We start from the raw sequence: 18,180 nt of genomic DNA, 5'->3' as shown, positions 1-18,180 counted from the left end.
AAACGCCTCATGTTCCACATCCAGACACATTAGCCTGTCTTCGAGGTCTCCTACGATTTTCCTGGGGTGTTTGAGATCTTTGAGTGCTGACATGATGCAATGCTGACTGGTGTGAAGGTCTGGTGGAAAGTCCAGCGATATTTGATAGATTTGTCATCATTTCTCTCCAATAGCTTGGGAGTTATCGCCAACGGCGCTTCCGTGATTGAGTTTGGTGCCCATGTTGTCGTAGTTTGGTCATTGTAGTTACGTGGATTATGGACGGTATGGTTGCCCGAATTTGGACATTAAATCATTTTGGAAACGAAGCAATGGTTCTTGTGGTGTACTAAAGTCACGCAATGGTTGTGTGTTGTGGCGATGGGATGTTTGGGTGTTCATTGTTGGGGGGATACGATGGCATGACATTGAATCGTATGAATCATCTGGGCTATAGGTTGGTGTGGTGGTTGCGTGTGGTTGTTGGTGGTTAAGGTTTGATTCCTGGTTTTGAGTTTGGGTGTGTGACATGAATTGGTTGCGATGTTGGGTGTTTGGTGGTTAGGTATATATGGTAGGGTGATGGTGTGAGGTTGGTCGTTGGGTTTAGGTGAGTTGACATTGTTCTTGGGTGGGGATTTGTTGTTGGGTGTTTGATGACGAAACTCGTTGGCGTGGATCAATCAAATACCTTGACTCAGACATAAATTATGGCGTTGTAACTGACCTAAACCATGTCATATAATGTTTAGTTGGTCTAGCACCATGCATGACTGGTTCGTTTAAGATGTGTTGTTGTCGATTCCTCCAACGACAACACATCTCTTTTGCGAAGTCTCTCAAATTGGAATAATCCCATTGGCCTAGGTTTCTAATTTGAAAACAATGTCAAAGTTTGCACAAAAAGAGTTTGACTTGGGTTAGAGTGAGGAGAAGAAGAGAATGACCAGTCCTAAAGCATTCAAATATAAGAGAAGAGATAAAACCCTTGGAGTTCCTTTTCTTGAAATCATAGAGATGATTCAAGATGCTCCTTTCCGTTGGACTTAGCAAATAAACAAGTAATCACACAATATTTGGATTCAAGCTCCTAGGATCTCCATTTGACTTGTCTCTCTTAACTTGGCTACTCATGACAATGGTCCTTCTTCAATCTTTAGTACAAATACTTGCACATTAACAAAACCCAGAAAACAGAAATAAAGAGTTACAAATTTACAAGAGTTTTGAAATATATCATTCCCTTAGAAATTACAACAATAAATATGTGTGAGTAGATTTACAAGACCAACAGAAATGAGAAAGAAAATAGTGGAACCGAGGAGAGGAGAGAAAAAGAGACAAGAACACAGATGAGAAAAAAAAGAAGACTTATAAAAGACAATGGAGTGAATAACAAACCAATAGAAATGAAGGTAAATACAGACCAATTAGAAAGTGAAAACTGGCATCGTAAAAGGGATGAGGTTCATCTAAAATATTGGAATATGTTAATTACTTTGTTGCCCTTTCTTTAGGCATGTAATCATTTATTTAGAAGGGTATATTAGATTTATTATTTACATGTTTTGCTAATGTGTAGGTAGTTTATTCCCTAAATGCCAGCTGCCTGCGCTTGAGAGTATCTCATGTGAGGGGTCACGTGTCCCTCTTCCATTGGAAGGTTGAGAGATATTTTCTACAATTCTGATTTTCTTTATCATTGTTATTATTAATATTTAATTTTTCTGATTGGACGATAAAAATGCACATGGATAATCATTGCAGGTCTTTGATTAATCCTGATTCGAATGCCAAGATTAAATAAAAAAACACAAATTGTGATCAAATTAAAATGTCCATCTTGTCTTTTATAGAATTTTTAATGGATAAAAACAAATTAAATCAATTAAATCAACTAAAAATTTACACATTTTAAAATAAACTCAATAAAAATAAAATGAATACATGGAAAATTCTATTTAATTTTTATGAATATTTTGACAAAAGAATTCTAAAAAATGGATTAAAATGAATAAAATTTGGGCGCAAAAGTGCCTGAAAATTTAAAATAAATGCATCAAAATGATCAGCGCGAAATAAACTTCTCGAAAACATATAAGTTTTGATCAAATCTTAAAGTAAAAAATGCATGGTTGAAAAGGCTCAGGCTGATCAAAATGCGATCGAAAGAGTAGTAAAAAATAAAATGAGTACGCCAGTTTAAACTACGTGAATCGTATATTAATAATATTGATGTTTGTAAGCTCGATTTTGAAAATTTCCGCTTGTTGATTTTATATATATTTGATAATTGATTCAACCGGTATGTCTGTAGATCCAAAAAAAAAAATTGCCTGACATTTTAAGCATTGTACGTGATGAAATGTATGTCATGTTATGCAGATGATGCAACATGGAGTAAAGTCAGATGTATGAAAGTTTTTAAAATGCGCGAACAAAATTGAGGTATGATATTTGTCCATATTTAAATATCTTCGAGCAGAGGATATGAAGAGGATTAACTCTTCATATGCTCAGACATAATTGGAATAGAAGGGACAAACCTTGAAAAGATTACAGGGACATCTAGAAAAGCATTGGATGCAAACTAAACCAAACTGAAGATACATCAAAGACATTCAGAAAAACATTAATTGCAAAAACTCTGGAAAGACATCAGAAAACATCCAAAAAAGAAATGATGACATCAATGGGAAAAAGGAAACGATATGAAAATACATGAGAGACATTCAGGAAAGCATTGAATGCGATAACTCTAGAAAATATATTAGACACACCCAAAAAAGCATTGAAGACTTCACTGGGAAAAAGGAAACAAATTGAAGATACCTCAAAGTCATTCAGAAAAACATTGAATGTGGCACTCTGGAAAATACATCAAAAATATGCAGAAAATCATTGGATGAACTAGGGAAGAGGAAACCAAAACTGAAGAAACATCAGAGTCATTCAGAAAAGCATTGAATGTAACACTCTAGAAATACATCAAAAACATCCAGAAAAACATTGGATGCAAAAGAAGACCTAAACTCCGAAAAACACGTCAGAGTCAATCCAGAAAAGCATTGGATGCAAGGGAAACCAATTCAGATATTTTTTAGTAGACATCCAGAAAAGCATTGAATGAAAGGGAAACAAACTTGAAGGCATCTAGAAAAGCATTGAACCAAGTTGTTAACCAAACTCGTAGATATATTGAGGACATCCAGAAAAGCATTGGACGTGAATCAAAATGATTTTGAAGATACATATGAAACATTCAGAAAAGCATTGAATGTTCAAAAATAGGTTCTAGAAGAATATTAGAGCAACAAACATATCCGAAAGAGTATCAAATAGGTGAAAAAAGGGTTACAGGAAATCTTCAGAATGATAGGCATGTCCGAAAAAGCATCATATAAGCACAGAAAGGTCCTAGAAAAATATCAGAACAAACAACAATATATATCTGGAAGAACATCAAATAAGTGAAAAAAGGGGTCTGGAAAAACATAAGAATAACAACAAACATATTTGAAAGAACATCAGATAAGTGAAAAAGGGTTTTGGAAAAACATCAGAACAAACAAAAAACATATCCGAAAGAACATCAGATAAGTGAAAAATGGTTATGGGAAAACATCATAATAAACAAACAAAAAATATTCAGAAGAACATCAGACATGTGAAAAGATGGCTTTGGAAAAACATCATAACAAAAGGCAAGTCTGGAAGAATATTGGATAAGTACAAAAGGGGTTCCTAGAAAACATTAGAACAATGGAAATATCCAGAAGAACATCAGATAAGTGCAGAAGGGTTCTGAAAAGGTACCAGAACAAATAAGAAATATACATAAATACATTGGATGAGTTTTTGAAATACATCAGAATGATAGACGTATCCGGAAAACATAAAATAGTAAAGACAAATTGAACTTGAACATATAAATATTTGCTTTCGTGGGTGCCAACGAGGTTGGATTTTAACCACAAGATAAGATGTTGATGATAACACAACCTCAGGAAATGGAAATGAGCATAAAACACTATTCGAGATATGCACGATATTAACTTTTGCATGATATATGAATGATAAATGCATGACATGCAAATGCTTATGACAACTGAGTTAAACTCTTTTGTGAGGTAAGGTTGGAACTTTAATTCCATTACACGGGGAACTCTTCCAACTGTACCTTCGGAAGATGTTTTGAACATACTTCTATCATACTTTTCAATCATATTAGGCCGATGATCCCTTTGAGAAGGACTAATGAGCTTTGCGAGGGAATTTCTTAAAGTAGACTGCCATATATTGATTGATTCTTAACATGACTGTTTTACTGTCCTCTTGAAACGCTTGCCCTATCATGAGTCTTTGAGAGATTTTCTCTTGGTTGATCAATTTCTGGTATGGCTTGCCCTGATCAACAAATCTTGAACTGGTTTTCTATGAACAACAAGATCTTGATTGGGATATGCCCATGATAGAATCACTAATTAAGTTTCTTAATTGTTTGAACTTCCTTAATATGAGTGCTTATTCACAAATAAATTTGTTCATTCAAAAATGGTAATTTTAATGTAATGCTCATGCAATTTTTGAAATCAAAATCATTATTGGAATGACATTGTTGATGCACAACAAATAAATCACTAGTCAAAATGCAATACTGACTTAGACATTCAAAGTGAAAGATAATGCAAAGGTATGATACCTAAACAAATGATTAGTAAATCTCTTTGAAGTCAGTTTACATAATCTTGTTGTAGTATGCTTTCAAAATAAACATGACTTCATTTAGATCTTTTGAGGGTTGTAACGTGACTTGGTTCAGGGTTTTCAAAATAAAAGATATAAGGCTTAAAATTTTAATTTAATCCACCAATTCTTCAGGATGATCTCCAGTCCTACGTTCAATTAATTCAACTTGTGCATTCGTGTTCCAAGAGATTTGGAATTGCATTGATGATGATGGCTCAAAGGCCAATGAGATTTTTGAGATAACAATCACTTCTCCCTTTTTGATATTCACAACATTATTTTTTTGTTAAGAATTTTGGTGACCCTTTTGATTTTGATATGATGGTCACCTCTTCTTATCTTTGTTGACTTTTCATATTTGACTTTAATCTCAGTTTGGTTGAAGCTAATATATTTTGTTGATTTTTGGAGTTTGACTTTAGCTTCGACTAAGCAGAAGCTCCCTAATTTTGTTGACTTTTCAAATTTGATTTAAACCTCAGTTTGGCCGAAGCTAACATAATTGATTGACTTTTGGAGTTTAACTTTATCACCAGCTAAGCTGAAACTCCCTGATTTTGTTGATTTTTCAAATTTAACTTTAGTCTTGGTTTGACCGAAGCTAAAATATTTTGTTGACTTTTGGAGTTTAACTTTAGTCTCGGTAAGTCGAAGATGCTAAATTTCGTTGAATTTTTAAATTTGACTTTACCATCGGTCTGGTCCATAATATTCAATTTTTGTTGATTTTTGAAATTTGTTTTTCAACATTGGCTTTAGGTTTAGCCTCAACGTAGAGTCGATCTAACCGAGGCTACTGTAAACACAACTTTTTTATTTAACACACAAATGTTAACTTCTTGTATTTTAGTATTCCCCGACACCTACGATAATAAATATTATTTTTCTAATAGTAGTGTAAGTTCAATTTTTTGTAGGAGATTTATATAGTTATTTAAATTTTATATTATAGATAACAACACGAAATGTGATTAAGGAATGTAATTGAATAATATATTTCCTTGTTTTTAAATAATATATTTTTGTTTATTTATAATTATAATAAGTGATTCTTTGACTAAAGAAAAAAAATTGAATTCCCTTTTAAAAATTATTAAATATACCGTGATGTCATTGATCTTCTAAAAATATTTTTAATTGTATTTTGTATTAAATTAAATCACATCTTATAAATATTTAAAAAATGAGATTAATCGTTATACACTATCAGTGTAAAAACTTTTACATGGTCAATACATCACAATCATCCGTTTGTGTTACTTTACATGTGATTATAATAAAAGTCAAACTTCTCTAAAAGTCAAAATTTACAAGTTAATCTAAAAAACAATATTTTTATATAATTTAATTAAATGTTTGTTTAATTATTTAAAAAATAAATAAAAACAATTTTAAAAATGTATAATTGATTCTGTAATGATTTTGAGATAATTGATTTTTTTAAAGTAGAATTGATTATATTAAAATTATAATTTATAGTTTTTGAATTTAAAGTGATTTTTACAATAAAATTTATTATTCAACTCATTTTTTATTTTACCTATATTCATCCAAACATAAATCACTTTATATTATATGCAATTCATTTTTAATCATAATCAAATTAATTCAGGATGTGTTTGGATTCTTGATTGGCATAATTGAATTTAAGAGAATTGATTTTATTAGAATTGAGTTTAACATAATTGTAATTGTTTTATGTTTGAATATATTTATGTAAGATGAATTGAAAAATAAATTTCAGGATAAAAATCAAATTTCAAATCAGAAGCTATAAATTCTAATTCTAATTTCAAGTAAAATTTATTATGGAGGTTGAATCAATTATACTTTGAACAAAATTCTAATTCAAACACCTCAAGATTTCTTTAGAATAAATTCTACACCTTTAAAAATAAATATTTTTGTATCTTTCAACAAACATGCTATGTGTTAAAAATTATACCTGTACATTAAAAAAAACTTAAGCTTTACAAATTTCATATAATTATTTAAATTATAATATAACATTAAATATTGATAACAATATAATATCATTAAATAATATATTTTAATGGTAGATATTTTTCTTATTTTTTATTAATACTATTTTATATTAAAATAAACTTGGTCAATTCAACACAACTTTATACTAAAAAAAGTTGAAAATTAAAGAAGTAAATATATTATTAAAGAAGTAAATAAATTTATATTGTGCTATTGCAAAATTTAATATATATTTATCAATTAATAATAAATTTAGTCTTTATAATTGACCAATTTCTATAATAAATATAGAAATAAAAAATTATATATCATATTATTATTTTTTACCTCATCATTGACCACTCTCATTCCTTTTTTATTTATTTATAATATTTTCTTTCTTTCAAACCTATCCCTTTCTCTCATACTGACTCATCTCATTCTTCCCTCCATTCTTTTCCCAAAAATTCCCTTTCCCTCTAAAAAGGTAATTTTTTATTTTTTATCTTTAAAAATAAAATTATTATATCATATATTAATAAATCTATTATTTATTGTGTCATTTTTGTTTCTTTTATTCTTCTCTCCGAATCCATACTCATTCTTCATCTTGCAGTTCAAAGCAGCTTTTCTTTTTCCCTCCTTTCCCTGGTAATGTCGTTGCTACCATTTTTTTTAATCTCAATAGCATTGTTTCAATCGTATAATTTTTCTTCTGCAATTCATTATTATTATTACTTTTGTTGTTGTTGTTGATGTTGAAAATTTTCCAATTCTCGTTAATCTTTGTTCGCTTCTTTTTTTTCTTTCTTTCAAAAATTTGGTTGATTGTAATTTCTAGGGTTTTTTCAGCTTCGGATTTGGTTCTTTGTAATTTATTGATTACTTGTTCTGTTTTACAACGAGTACTGAACCTGTGCTAACGTGTTTGCACATACATTAATTTTCTGTGAAAATTTGCGTATTATTTGTTTTTAAGTGATTAGTTCACCCTGCAATGATGACACAGCTAAATGTACGTTATTGGAAGCATTTTCCATTAACATTTTTACGTGCTTTTTGTTTATACTATTTCATTATTTGTTGCCATGTAGCTCTGACACCTCTTAGAAGAGACGTGACACTTCTGATTATGTTTAATTCATTCATTTTTAAAAAAAGTTATTTCTGGTGTTGATGTGTCAGTGTCGGTGTTGTGTTTCCGGAGTTTGTGCTTCATAGATTTGTTGTGTTTTTTATCTAGCATAAAATGAAATTACATATAGCTTAGTTCATTTGTTGTCTTTTGTGTGGATATGGAGTGTTGACTGTTGATTCATTTTTTCATTATTTTTCTCAATGGAGCTAGTTTTTTGTGGTTTTTTGATCAGGGTTAGGTTTTGTGTTATATAATGAGCAGAGCAGCGAGTCGAAGTAAAAATAAAAGAAAGAGACAAGGGGATGATGATGATGCTGGAACTTTTGAAATATGGAGGTACTGCTAGCTGCTGATAATGAATTTTTAACTTATGAAATTGAGTTATAATTTATTTTACTCTCCGTGTATTTTTGGTTCACTATCCTCTTTGTGTAGGAAAATACACAAAACAGGTGAGGTAAATGAAGATGAGATGAATCAACTGTATATGATTACGAAGCAAGTTTGTTCAGGCTGTCGTGTCAATACTAAAGACAACCCGAATTGCTTTTGCGCATTGGTTCCAGCTCCAAATGGAACCCGAAAGTCTGGCATATGGCAGAAGATATCTGATTTTGTTGAGAGTCTTGGCTTTGACCCAAACACGGAACTTCGTGCATCTGCTGATTCACCTGCAGGACTCACAAATCTTGGAGCAACGTGTTATGCTAATAGCATACTCCAATGCTTGTATATGAATAAACATTTCCGAGAAGGATTGTTCTCTCTAGAACCAGATGTTTTACAGCAACAACCAGTGTTAGATCAACTGGTTCGCCTTTTTGCACAGTTGCATTTAAGTAAAAAGGCTTTCATAGATTCTTCTCCATTTGTAAAAACGCTGGAGTTAGACAATGAAGTTCAGCAGGATAGCCATGAGTTCATGACATTGCTTCTGTCATTGCTTGAGCGTTGCCTTAGCCATTCCAGAATTTCCAAGGCAAGAACAATAGTTCAAGATCTTTTCCGGGGAAGTGTGTCTCATGTGACAACGTAAGAATTATTGTCTGTTAGAAACTTATTGACTTGTGCAGCACCATTCTTTCCTGTTAATTTATTATATTATTGATCTTTATTGTGGGAGTGGGGCTGTGAAATATCACTTTTGTCACATATGCAATATATATATTTTATTTTAAATTTTGACCCTTCTGTTGCCCTCTCACAACATACTCATGTATAAGAGAAAAAGACGAGAACTCCTTCAGAAAATGTATGTGTTTGTAACATGTAAAACATAATATAACACCGGTGGTTTGTTTGGTGTCCTTGAAATAGTTTTTTGGAAATAAATGTTTTTAATATTGCCAAATGATGTTTTAATTATAGTTTTGTGCTAAGTTGGCTGTTGCATCATCTTTGAGGACTTATTGTTATTGATAATGTAATTATTCTTACTAGTTGTTCATACTCATTTTCTCATTATTGGTCAGAAGTCTCACTGTGCTGTGTCTAATCAAAGTGTCTGACATTTTTCCAACACGGCTCTTTCTTAAAGTGTCCGTTTCATAGGTCTAAATTGACTCTCGTGTTTTATGCTCAAATGTTCTCAAATAAATTTCTTATATTTTCTACTCACTTAGATTTATGTGTCTCCAGCATTTGTCATGTTTATGACTACTGCACATTTATAATTTCCTCACTTTATTATGAAGGTGTTCACAATGCGGAAGAGACTCAGAAGCTTCTTCCAAAATGGAAGACTTTTATGAGTTGGAGTTGAATGTCAAGGGATTGAAAAGTTTAGATAAGAGCTTAGATGATTACTTCACTGTTGAGGAGCTTAATGGAGACAATCAATATTTTTGTGAGTCGTGTAAAACAAGGGTTGATGCTACTCGCAGCATCAAGCTGCGGACATTACCCGATGTGCTTAATTTTCAGCTGAAGCGCTATGTCTTCCTTCCAAAGGTACTGTGTAAAGTTTGAGTTTTATTATCATTGTGTTGCTGTAAGCATTAAACAACTAAATTCCTTGTGTTTTTCATTGTTTACTTCATTTTTTGGTTTGATTGTATATTTTTTTTGGGTATAAGGGAGTAATTAAAATATCGAGAATTTTTGGAACATACTAAAGTAAATACTTACCGAGACATAATTTTTTTAATTCTTCATATGATATTGATTCTTCTGTCTAGTTCCCTATCATTGATTTTGGACTCAGAAAATTAGATTTATTCTTTGCGCATCTGCACCATAGTCCTGAACCGTGTGTGTTTGCAAGTTTTCTTATCCATGCAAAAGCCCCTAATCAAATTTTTATAAGAATTCTTCCAATTTGCTTTTCAACTACTATTACTGTTCAAATCAAACACCCTGGTCTAAAAGTTATTTCAGAATGAACAACAAACAACCCTTGATTTGTTTTTGTTGGACTTTCCGCCTTAATTGCGGTCCGTCCCTAGTCGCCTTAATTGCGGCACTTTGGCTTGTCTCATTGCAGCCCCTAACACCTTCATTGTGTTAGTTTTGAAGGGGTGAATTTAGTCCTACATTGCTTAAAGATATAACATGTGCTGTGTTTATAACTGGGGGTAATCCTCACCTTACAAGCCGGTTTCGTAGGGATGATTTAGGCCCAACCCAATTTCTGTGATGGTATATGGGTCTATCCTAGATCCATTGTTGGGCTTCCCGCATTGTCCATGCTTCGGGTTCATTGAAGCCCAAGCGTGAGGGTGTGTGTTGGACTTTCCGCCTTAATTGTAGTCTGTCCCTAGTCGTCTTAATTGCGGCGCTTTGGCTTGCCTCATTGCAGTCCCTAATACCTTCGTTGTGTTAGCCTTGAAGGGGTGGATTTAGTCACACATTGCATAGAGATATGGCATGTGCTGTGTTTATAAGTGGGGGCCATCCTCACCTTACAAGCCGGTTTTGTAGGGATGAGTTAGGTCCAATCCAAATTCTCCAAATTCTGAGAGTTTTTCACACATGGCTTTTGTGAACTTTGCTTTAATTTTTATATGATGAAAGATAAATAATTTAAGGGTTATACAGAAGGACTGTTTCTTTAGAGATAAACTATCTTAGTAGCTACGCTCTTTTTCTTTGGGCAAGCTTCATGCAAATGTGATTTTATTTTTATATATCAATATTTTTGGCACTCTGTTTCCTTCTTTCTAAGTAGTATATTTTGATTGTCTGTATCACGAGCCCATTTTCTGATGTTGTCTTTTTCTTTCTTTCTTGTATATCTGACAGACAACAACAAAGAAGAAAATTACTTCTTCATTTTCATTTCCTGCTGAACTTAGTATGAACCACAGACTCTCTGAGCCATCTCAGTCTGAATTGATATATGACTTGTCAGCTGTACTGATACACAAAGGAACTGCAGCTAATAGTGGTCATTACATTGCTCACATCAAGGATGAAAATACTGGGCATTGGTGGGAATTTGATGATGAGCTTGTTACTAGCTTGGGTAGTTGTCCATTTGCCGAAGAGGCTTCATGCTCTGCCTCTAAATCTGTTAAGAATGATGTAGATCATTCAAATTTCTCTGAAGCAAGGGTAGATGACAGTAATGGAAATGGTTTAAGTGTCAAAGTTTCACAATCTTCACCTATGGAGACATTTTCATCTAGTGATGCATATATGTTGATGTACCATCTTAAGAATACCAAACGGTTTAGTGAGAATGGGGGAATGGTTAGTAGTGCTAACCCTACTGAAAGAGATGCTGATGCAGTTATTGCACAAGTAAATGGTTGTCTTCCTTCTCATTTTTGCGAAGAGATTCAAAATTCCAATGCCTCGTTTCTTGATGCTTGCCAGCAGTACAACCACAGGAAAGAGGTAGAATTGAGTTGCATCAATGAAAGGAGAGAAGAAGTTCCTTCTGTTTTAGCTGAAGCTCCTGTTCAACCACTGGAGCAACCATTTTTTTGGATTTATAGTGACTGGCTTCGCCAATGGGCTGAAAATGTTACTCCAACGTTAGTGCACATGCTTTATGTATTCTTGGGATTGAGCATATCAATAGTTATATTTGATTTGTGTGTGGCTAATTTCTTTCTCTGCCTCAGCTTACGGCACCTTTCTTCTATCATTTACTAGGGTAGAGTTATTTCACCTAACTTTATGAGATACTTGCTTTTTAATGTTAATGCAGAACTATTGACAACACGCCTATCCAATGTTCACATGGTAAAGTTCCAGTTTCAAAGGTTACCTCAATGAAGCGTCTGTCTTCTAAAGCATGGAATAGGTTATTGTCTAAGGTAAATGTAATTAGCTTTTATGATGCCATTCTTTTGATCTTCGAGCACTTTTTAAAACAGTATGAGAATTTTTCATTGGTATTTGTTATAAATGGTAATGTGGCTTGGGAAGGGATGGATTGAAAAATGATTTCACCTTTCTTTCTATTCTACTTATTATGATGGCTAATACCGGTATGATAGATATTTTTTATTTATTTTAATCAGAGTGAGCACAAGATGATAATGGATAAGTTTTGGTAGAGTATTATAGTACTCATCCTGATGTTCGTGTTTTAAAAAACTCCATATCCAAAACCATACCCGTGCTGGAAATAACTTTAATACATCTACATATTGTCGTCACTCTAATAACTATGTAGAATCAATAAACAAAAAAAGAACATTGATTAAAAAGTACAATTGCAACTCAATTGGGAAACAATTCAAAGATCTTTCAAATCTAATCACAAGTTTATTAAATACAACATACTATAATGTTTGAGCATTGAATAAATGTTACAAATAACTTTTTAAACAATAAATACATAAATTTTCAAGTCTAGACCAATATTAGGTTTAGATTTTTTTATTAAAGTGACTCTAATGACCATTTTTTCTTGGTATCTATTAGGTCTATGAGTATTACTCATTGCCATCTCTAGATACAGGAAAGAGTGGTGTTTAAGAACTAAAAAGTCATTCAGTTTAACTGTTAGGAAAGTTAAGTAGAGGGATATTGTGTGTGAATATAATCAATAAGAATAGATGGAGGTATTTTGGAGATTGGATAGTTGTTGTGAAAGGAGAGATCCTTTGTGGAGAAACCCTTCGGGGAGAATTCCATGCTATATTTTCTGGGTTTTTGACAACCTCAACAGAGGAAATTCAGTATCCTATAGGCGAGTTACCAAAGAAGTTGAAGTAGTGGGCCGTGTTCATCATGAAGCACCAAACTTATCTTGTTTCTTGTGGGTTTGAGAGAAACATGTGAGTAGGTACAGAAAATATTAACTAGAAAACTAACTTGAATTGATGCTAAATCACTCTACCAGAAGGATAAATTCTGTCAGAGTATACTGATAAACTGAAATGAAAAGATAACCATGAATTGTAACAGAGCTCCTTATACAATATGGTACTGAAAAAGAAGAAGAAAACAAAATGGCAAACCGGCTGGAGAAGGAACCCTTTTGCTTCTCACCCAGACTAGCCCAACCCAATTTTTTCTCAATTCTTGCATACCTTTCTCTCTTCCTCTCACTATTTATAACCCTCAGCCCCTCACATATCTCTATTCTAACTAACCTGCCACGTGGTTTGTTTTGTTACAACCATAATACTCTCGTAGCCATGACAAGGGATCTATCACATTTTGAAAACGATAGTCTTTAAAGTAGGTTAGTTTTTGTTTGTTCTGATGTGAGGAGAATGCAACACACATTGCTGAATGAATTGCACTGTACAATTAAATAATAGAAAGATTAAGCTTCTACTGAGAGATTTATGAGCTGCTGAATTATTCATTGTTATCTCCTATTTTTCCATTGTTAATAGTATGTCTAACATATTTTCTTTATTCCGTACATTATTCAGTATGGTGGGGGACCAACGCTTTCTCACGATGATCGCTGTTGGGATTGTCTGATTGATGGGGCTCGGAATGTCGTGTCAGCTGACACTTATCGGGATCGAAGAGAATCATTTAAGCAACTTGCACGGGACATTCTTGATGGAAAAAAAGAAGATGGAAATAACTATGTGTCTAGATCATGGTATGATGGCAAATCTTTTCTGCTGTTATTTAAGTTCTATTTTGTTATGGAAAGTGTTTTCCTTAAGGGGCCAGTATTAACTTAAGGACAAATAATATATTAACTTAAGAAAACATGCATAGGTTTTTTTATCAGACAAATAATATATTAACTTAAGGACCAGAAATGCTTGAAAAGAGTAAATTTTGGTAGTACAATAGACTCTATTAACAAAAGAAAGGAGAAATACATATGGATTGATCCTTAACATGGAATTGCATGTGAATTGAATATTGAAAATCTGATTGTTATTTTATTGTGCCAAGGGAACACTTATATTAATAGGCTGTGTATTCCAACAACCTACTGATTCTGTTAGGGCTGAGCTGCGATGACATCTGTACATTCTGACTAATTGACACTAAGCTAGCTGATAATAACTAACTAAACGAATGCTCTATACAGCTGTAAATCACATATGAGCATAGACACTAAAACTCACCCATATAATTTTTTTAACTGGTGAGTCCTGCATTGGATAGTGGTAGTGCTTATAAGGGGTGGGCATTTCTCATTTTACAAAAAGTTTTATGGAGTTGAGATGGACCAAACCCAAAACCTAATATGGTATCATAAGGAAGTGTGTTGGGAGTCCAACATATAGTGATATGACCTGAATAGTGGTTATAACTGGTGGAAATTTCTGTCTTTACAAGTTGGTATTGTAAGGATGATTTAGGGTTGTTTTAAAGCAACTTTGCTAATTCCTTTTGAGCCGAGTTTATTTTTGTAGGTTGCAGCAATGGTGGAAGAGAAAAATTGCCGATGCTCCATCTGAAGCTGATGCTGGACCAACAGCAGCTATTAGTTGTCCACATGGACAACTCATGCCTGAGCAAGCAACTGGCGCTAAGCGGGTGCTTGTTCCTGAGGATTTTTGGCTATTCTTATATGAAGATGCCACTTCTGTACAAAACAACGATCTTCTGTTCTGCCCTACTTTTCCTTTAGGCACGGTAGAGTGTTCCGAATGCAGTAATGAATTATCTGAAGTGGCTTGCATGGAGGACTCTATGAGGTTAATTTGTTTGCACATTACTATTGATATAGAGCTAATGTTGTAGACAGATTTTAGATTAAATTTTGTATTCATGGTGCAGGTTATTCAAACAAAGGCAGCGCCAGAGTCATGAGAAACTTTTCAGTGGGAAAAGTACGCCACTCTCTTTAGAATGCAAGTACTTCTTAGTTCCTTCCTCTTGGATTTCAAAATGGAGAAGTTACATCAGCCCAGCTGTCAAGAATTCTGATAAACCTGAAACATTAGATGTGGTAGTTGGTTCACTGATTTGTGAAAAGGTACACTGTTGCTTCATTTTCTCTTAAGTCATGTTTTGCATAGTTACATGGTATAATTGAGTTCCTTCTGATTCAATTTAGTATACTAGTAGTATTTGGTTAAATTTGAACTTGCTTTTTAGGTATGCACTTTGGAAAGTTATTATTTGCAATGTGATAGGGATTTTAGTTGCGGATGTAGATTCTTAACTCTTCAATTGCCATGCCATTTTTCCAATGCCTGGTTTTCACATATATGACATCAAATTTAATCTATAGCAATTTCATGATAGATTTTGATATTTTCCCTCTTGTTTCTTTCTCAGCACTCGCGACTCATTGAAAGGCCTTCTGAACTGGTTTTCAGACGCGGTACTATAATTCAAAAAGAGTCTTCTGTAAGTTGAGAGAAAATACTTGCACTCCCTTCATTTTGCATATCAATGTGACTGTTAGCGTGTTCTTTCTCCCTGTCTCCAAGTCTTACTTCTGTCCACTTTATGGGTTCTAGGCAGGTGAGTTAACCTTCATATCTGAGAATGATTGGAAATGTTTCTGCGAAGAATGGGGTGCTACAGAGACCAAAGGGATATCTGTAAAGATTGAGAATATTAATGATTCTATGAATGCTATACCTGGATCTTGTAAAGAGACGACGATATGTGAGGACCAGTTGGCCAATTGGGATAAGGTGAATAATGAAAGTGGGAACGCACAAATTTTGATCAAGACTTGTCCTGAGGTAGTCTAAAACTCTACCAACAGTCTTTGGATATGCTATTTCATGCCCTGATTTTGATTTTCTCGTGCCTTAGATTTTTGGAAGCCAAATCTTTCAGAAATCAGAATTACATATATTCTTTTTTGATGAACTTAGCTTCAATATGTTATAGACAACTAGTTGTATATGGTAATATGATATTTTATTTAAGTTATATGATACTAAATGCTTATGCTATGTTCTAGTTGTACCTGCAAAATTATGTCTTTGTTTATTCAAATTTTCTTGGTGAAAAGTAATACTGTATAGTAAATAACTTCTGAAAAAACAGTAATACTGTATTGCATATTTACAAACAAAAGCGGTCATGCCTTCAAAAAGCTGCTTCTGGATGTGTGTATGTAACTTGGTCAAAAGGATATCGTACTGCGAGTTAATTCAATTGAAACTTGAAAGTTGTATGTTTGTAGCTCTACACTGTTATCCACTCATTTATATTCTCCCATACAAATTCCATAACTAACTTATCTAGGTTATTTTTTAAATTTATTCTAAATCTTGGTTAATTTTGAACTAAATTTACTGGAAATATTCTTCTCTCTATTGGATGATATATTCAATTTCTGCCCTTCTGAACATGCAGGTTTGTGAAAGTTGCATTGGCGAAAAGGAAAGCTGTGAGTTAATGCATAAGCTTAATTATTGCAATGAGGATATATTTATAGTTCTTGTTCGTGGAAAGGAGGTCCCTAGATCAATCTTGGAGGCTTCAAAAGTTGTTGAAACAGATCGTAGAGTTTCTAAGCGCTCCCGAAAGACTAAAAGTGGGAGTTCAATTAGTCTTAAAGTTTCTGCTTCAACATCAATTTACCAGCTAAAAATGATGATATGGGAGTCCTTTGGGGTAAGCCAAGTCTGTTCTGTATTGATATTATTTTGTAGTTTAAATGTTTGGCTTGCGAAGTTCACATGGTTAAATTGGTTAGGAGTTTCTCAATCATTCAGGCATAGAAAAATGCTAGAGTGCAAGATATTTTTTTTAACAAAGCAATGTGCTTCATCCATTTTGATTCTTGGATGGGGGAGTAGCCTCTACTGCCACTTAAGGGCATTTTGAGCCCCTAATTGCTTAAATCTACAAATATCTTAAACACGAGGTAAACACTTCACGTCCTATAGTTGAAGTTCCAGCTTCATGTAATCTTATAGCATAAAAGGGCAGATTGTTGGGTAGATCACCATTACATGTAGTCCAAGCTGGACTACATTCTAAAACCCTTATTTTAAGCAAACTTACAAGATCTTAGTATGTTTTTTCCAATACTGGATTGTTCACGATGGCACCTCCACAGCCACTGCTTCACAATCATCCTCCCTCTGTATTATGTGTTTGTGTGAAAGCATCACATCACAATGAACCTAAACTGACTTGTAGTAGACGGAAATTAGGTGTGATTACTTGCTAAACTGAAAATAGAAGTGTTTGTGTAAATTTTGTTCTATTTTAAAAACAACCATGGATTACTTTGTGCATTGCTGTAATCAATTCAGTGCTTTATAATGTCTTACTTTTTATTCCCACATCTGGTAATTGTTCCAGGTGGTCAAAGAAAACCAGATACTACAAAAAGGTGATACAACAATTGATAACAATGACGAAAATGCTATGCTTGTGGATGTTAACATATTTGCTGGAGATCAGATTATTGTGAGGGACTCTGAGATCCATGAAAATCGAGACATTGCTGGTAACCTATTTGATACTTGTACTTCATCACTCTATCTTTTTTTTTCTTTCCCTTTTTATATACTAAAATGGACATATTCTACCTTTGCAGATGAGCTGTGTACTGAGAAAAAGGATACACAGAATACTGAGGAAGGGTTTCGTGGAACACTTTTGAGTTCAAATCTTTCATCTTTTGTTTAGGAACCACAATTTTCATTGGGATAATCTTGTGACATTGATTATATGCATATATATTCTTCTGGAAGTAGAACATCTGAGTGAGAAAAGAAATGGTTTGGTAGAGTACAACCATGTATGTAAATCTTGGTCTTACGCCAAAGTAATGGCAAATTTTGGAAATATATTTCTTTATGTTCTGTTTTTATCATCAAAACCATTAGTAAATCTAACTAAGGTTTTAATAAATGGGTTCACAATTTCAAATTGGCTGAACGTGACCAATTTTTTTCCATGCAAGGATCACTTCCACCACGATTTTACTATAGATATCTTCTCTAACTTCTTATCACTAAAGTGTTGTATCTATATTTTTACTTTCACTTCTA

At 33.2% G+C, this 18,180-nt stretch overlaps 1 protein-coding gene across 3 annotated transcripts; it reads left to right on the top strand.

Moving 5' to 3' along the window:
* Positions 1-7,095: 7,095 nt before the first annotated feature.
* Positions 7,096-17,999, top strand: LOC127095932 (ubiquitin carboxyl-terminal hydrolase 26). 3 transcript variants are annotated; one of them, XM_051034568.1, is made up of 15 exons: positions 7,096-7,180; positions 7,310-7,344; positions 8,064-8,167; positions 8,267-8,863; positions 9,526-9,781; positions 11,072-11,808; positions 11,985-12,093; positions 13,669-13,847; positions 14,620-14,904; positions 14,987-15,185; positions 15,491-15,562; positions 15,676-15,906; positions 16,529-16,789; positions 17,486-17,633; positions 17,724-17,999. In XM_051034568.1, exons 3-15 carry the CDS (start codon positions 8,085-8,087, stop codon positions 17,813-17,815), a joined length of 3,249 nt encoding a protein of 1,082 aa, XP_050890525.1. In that variant the 5' UTR covers positions 7,096-7,180; positions 7,310-7,344; positions 8,064-8,084; the 3' UTR covers positions 17,816-17,999. The 3 variants fall into 3 exon arrangements, with proteins under 3 accessions (XP_050890525.1, XP_050890526.1, XP_050890524.1); XM_051034569.1 differs by lacking the exon at positions 7,310-7,344 and having other exon boundaries at positions 7,159-7,180; XM_051034567.1 differs by lacking the exon at positions 7,096-7,180 and having other exon boundaries at positions 7,218-7,344.
* Positions 18,000-18,180: the final 181 nt, after the last annotated feature.

The sequence above is a fragment of the Lathyrus oleraceus genome, chromosome 6 (assembly GCF_024323335.1).
Source record: "Lathyrus oleraceus cultivar Zhongwan6 chromosome 6, CAAS_Psat_ZW6_1.0, whole genome shotgun sequence".
Classification (NCBI taxonomy): Eukaryota; Viridiplantae; Streptophyta; class Magnoliopsida; order Fabales; family Fabaceae; genus Lathyrus; species Lathyrus oleraceus.
The sequence above is the reverse complement of the archived record's forward strand: the minus strand, read 5'-3'. Positions and strand labels throughout refer to the sequence as shown.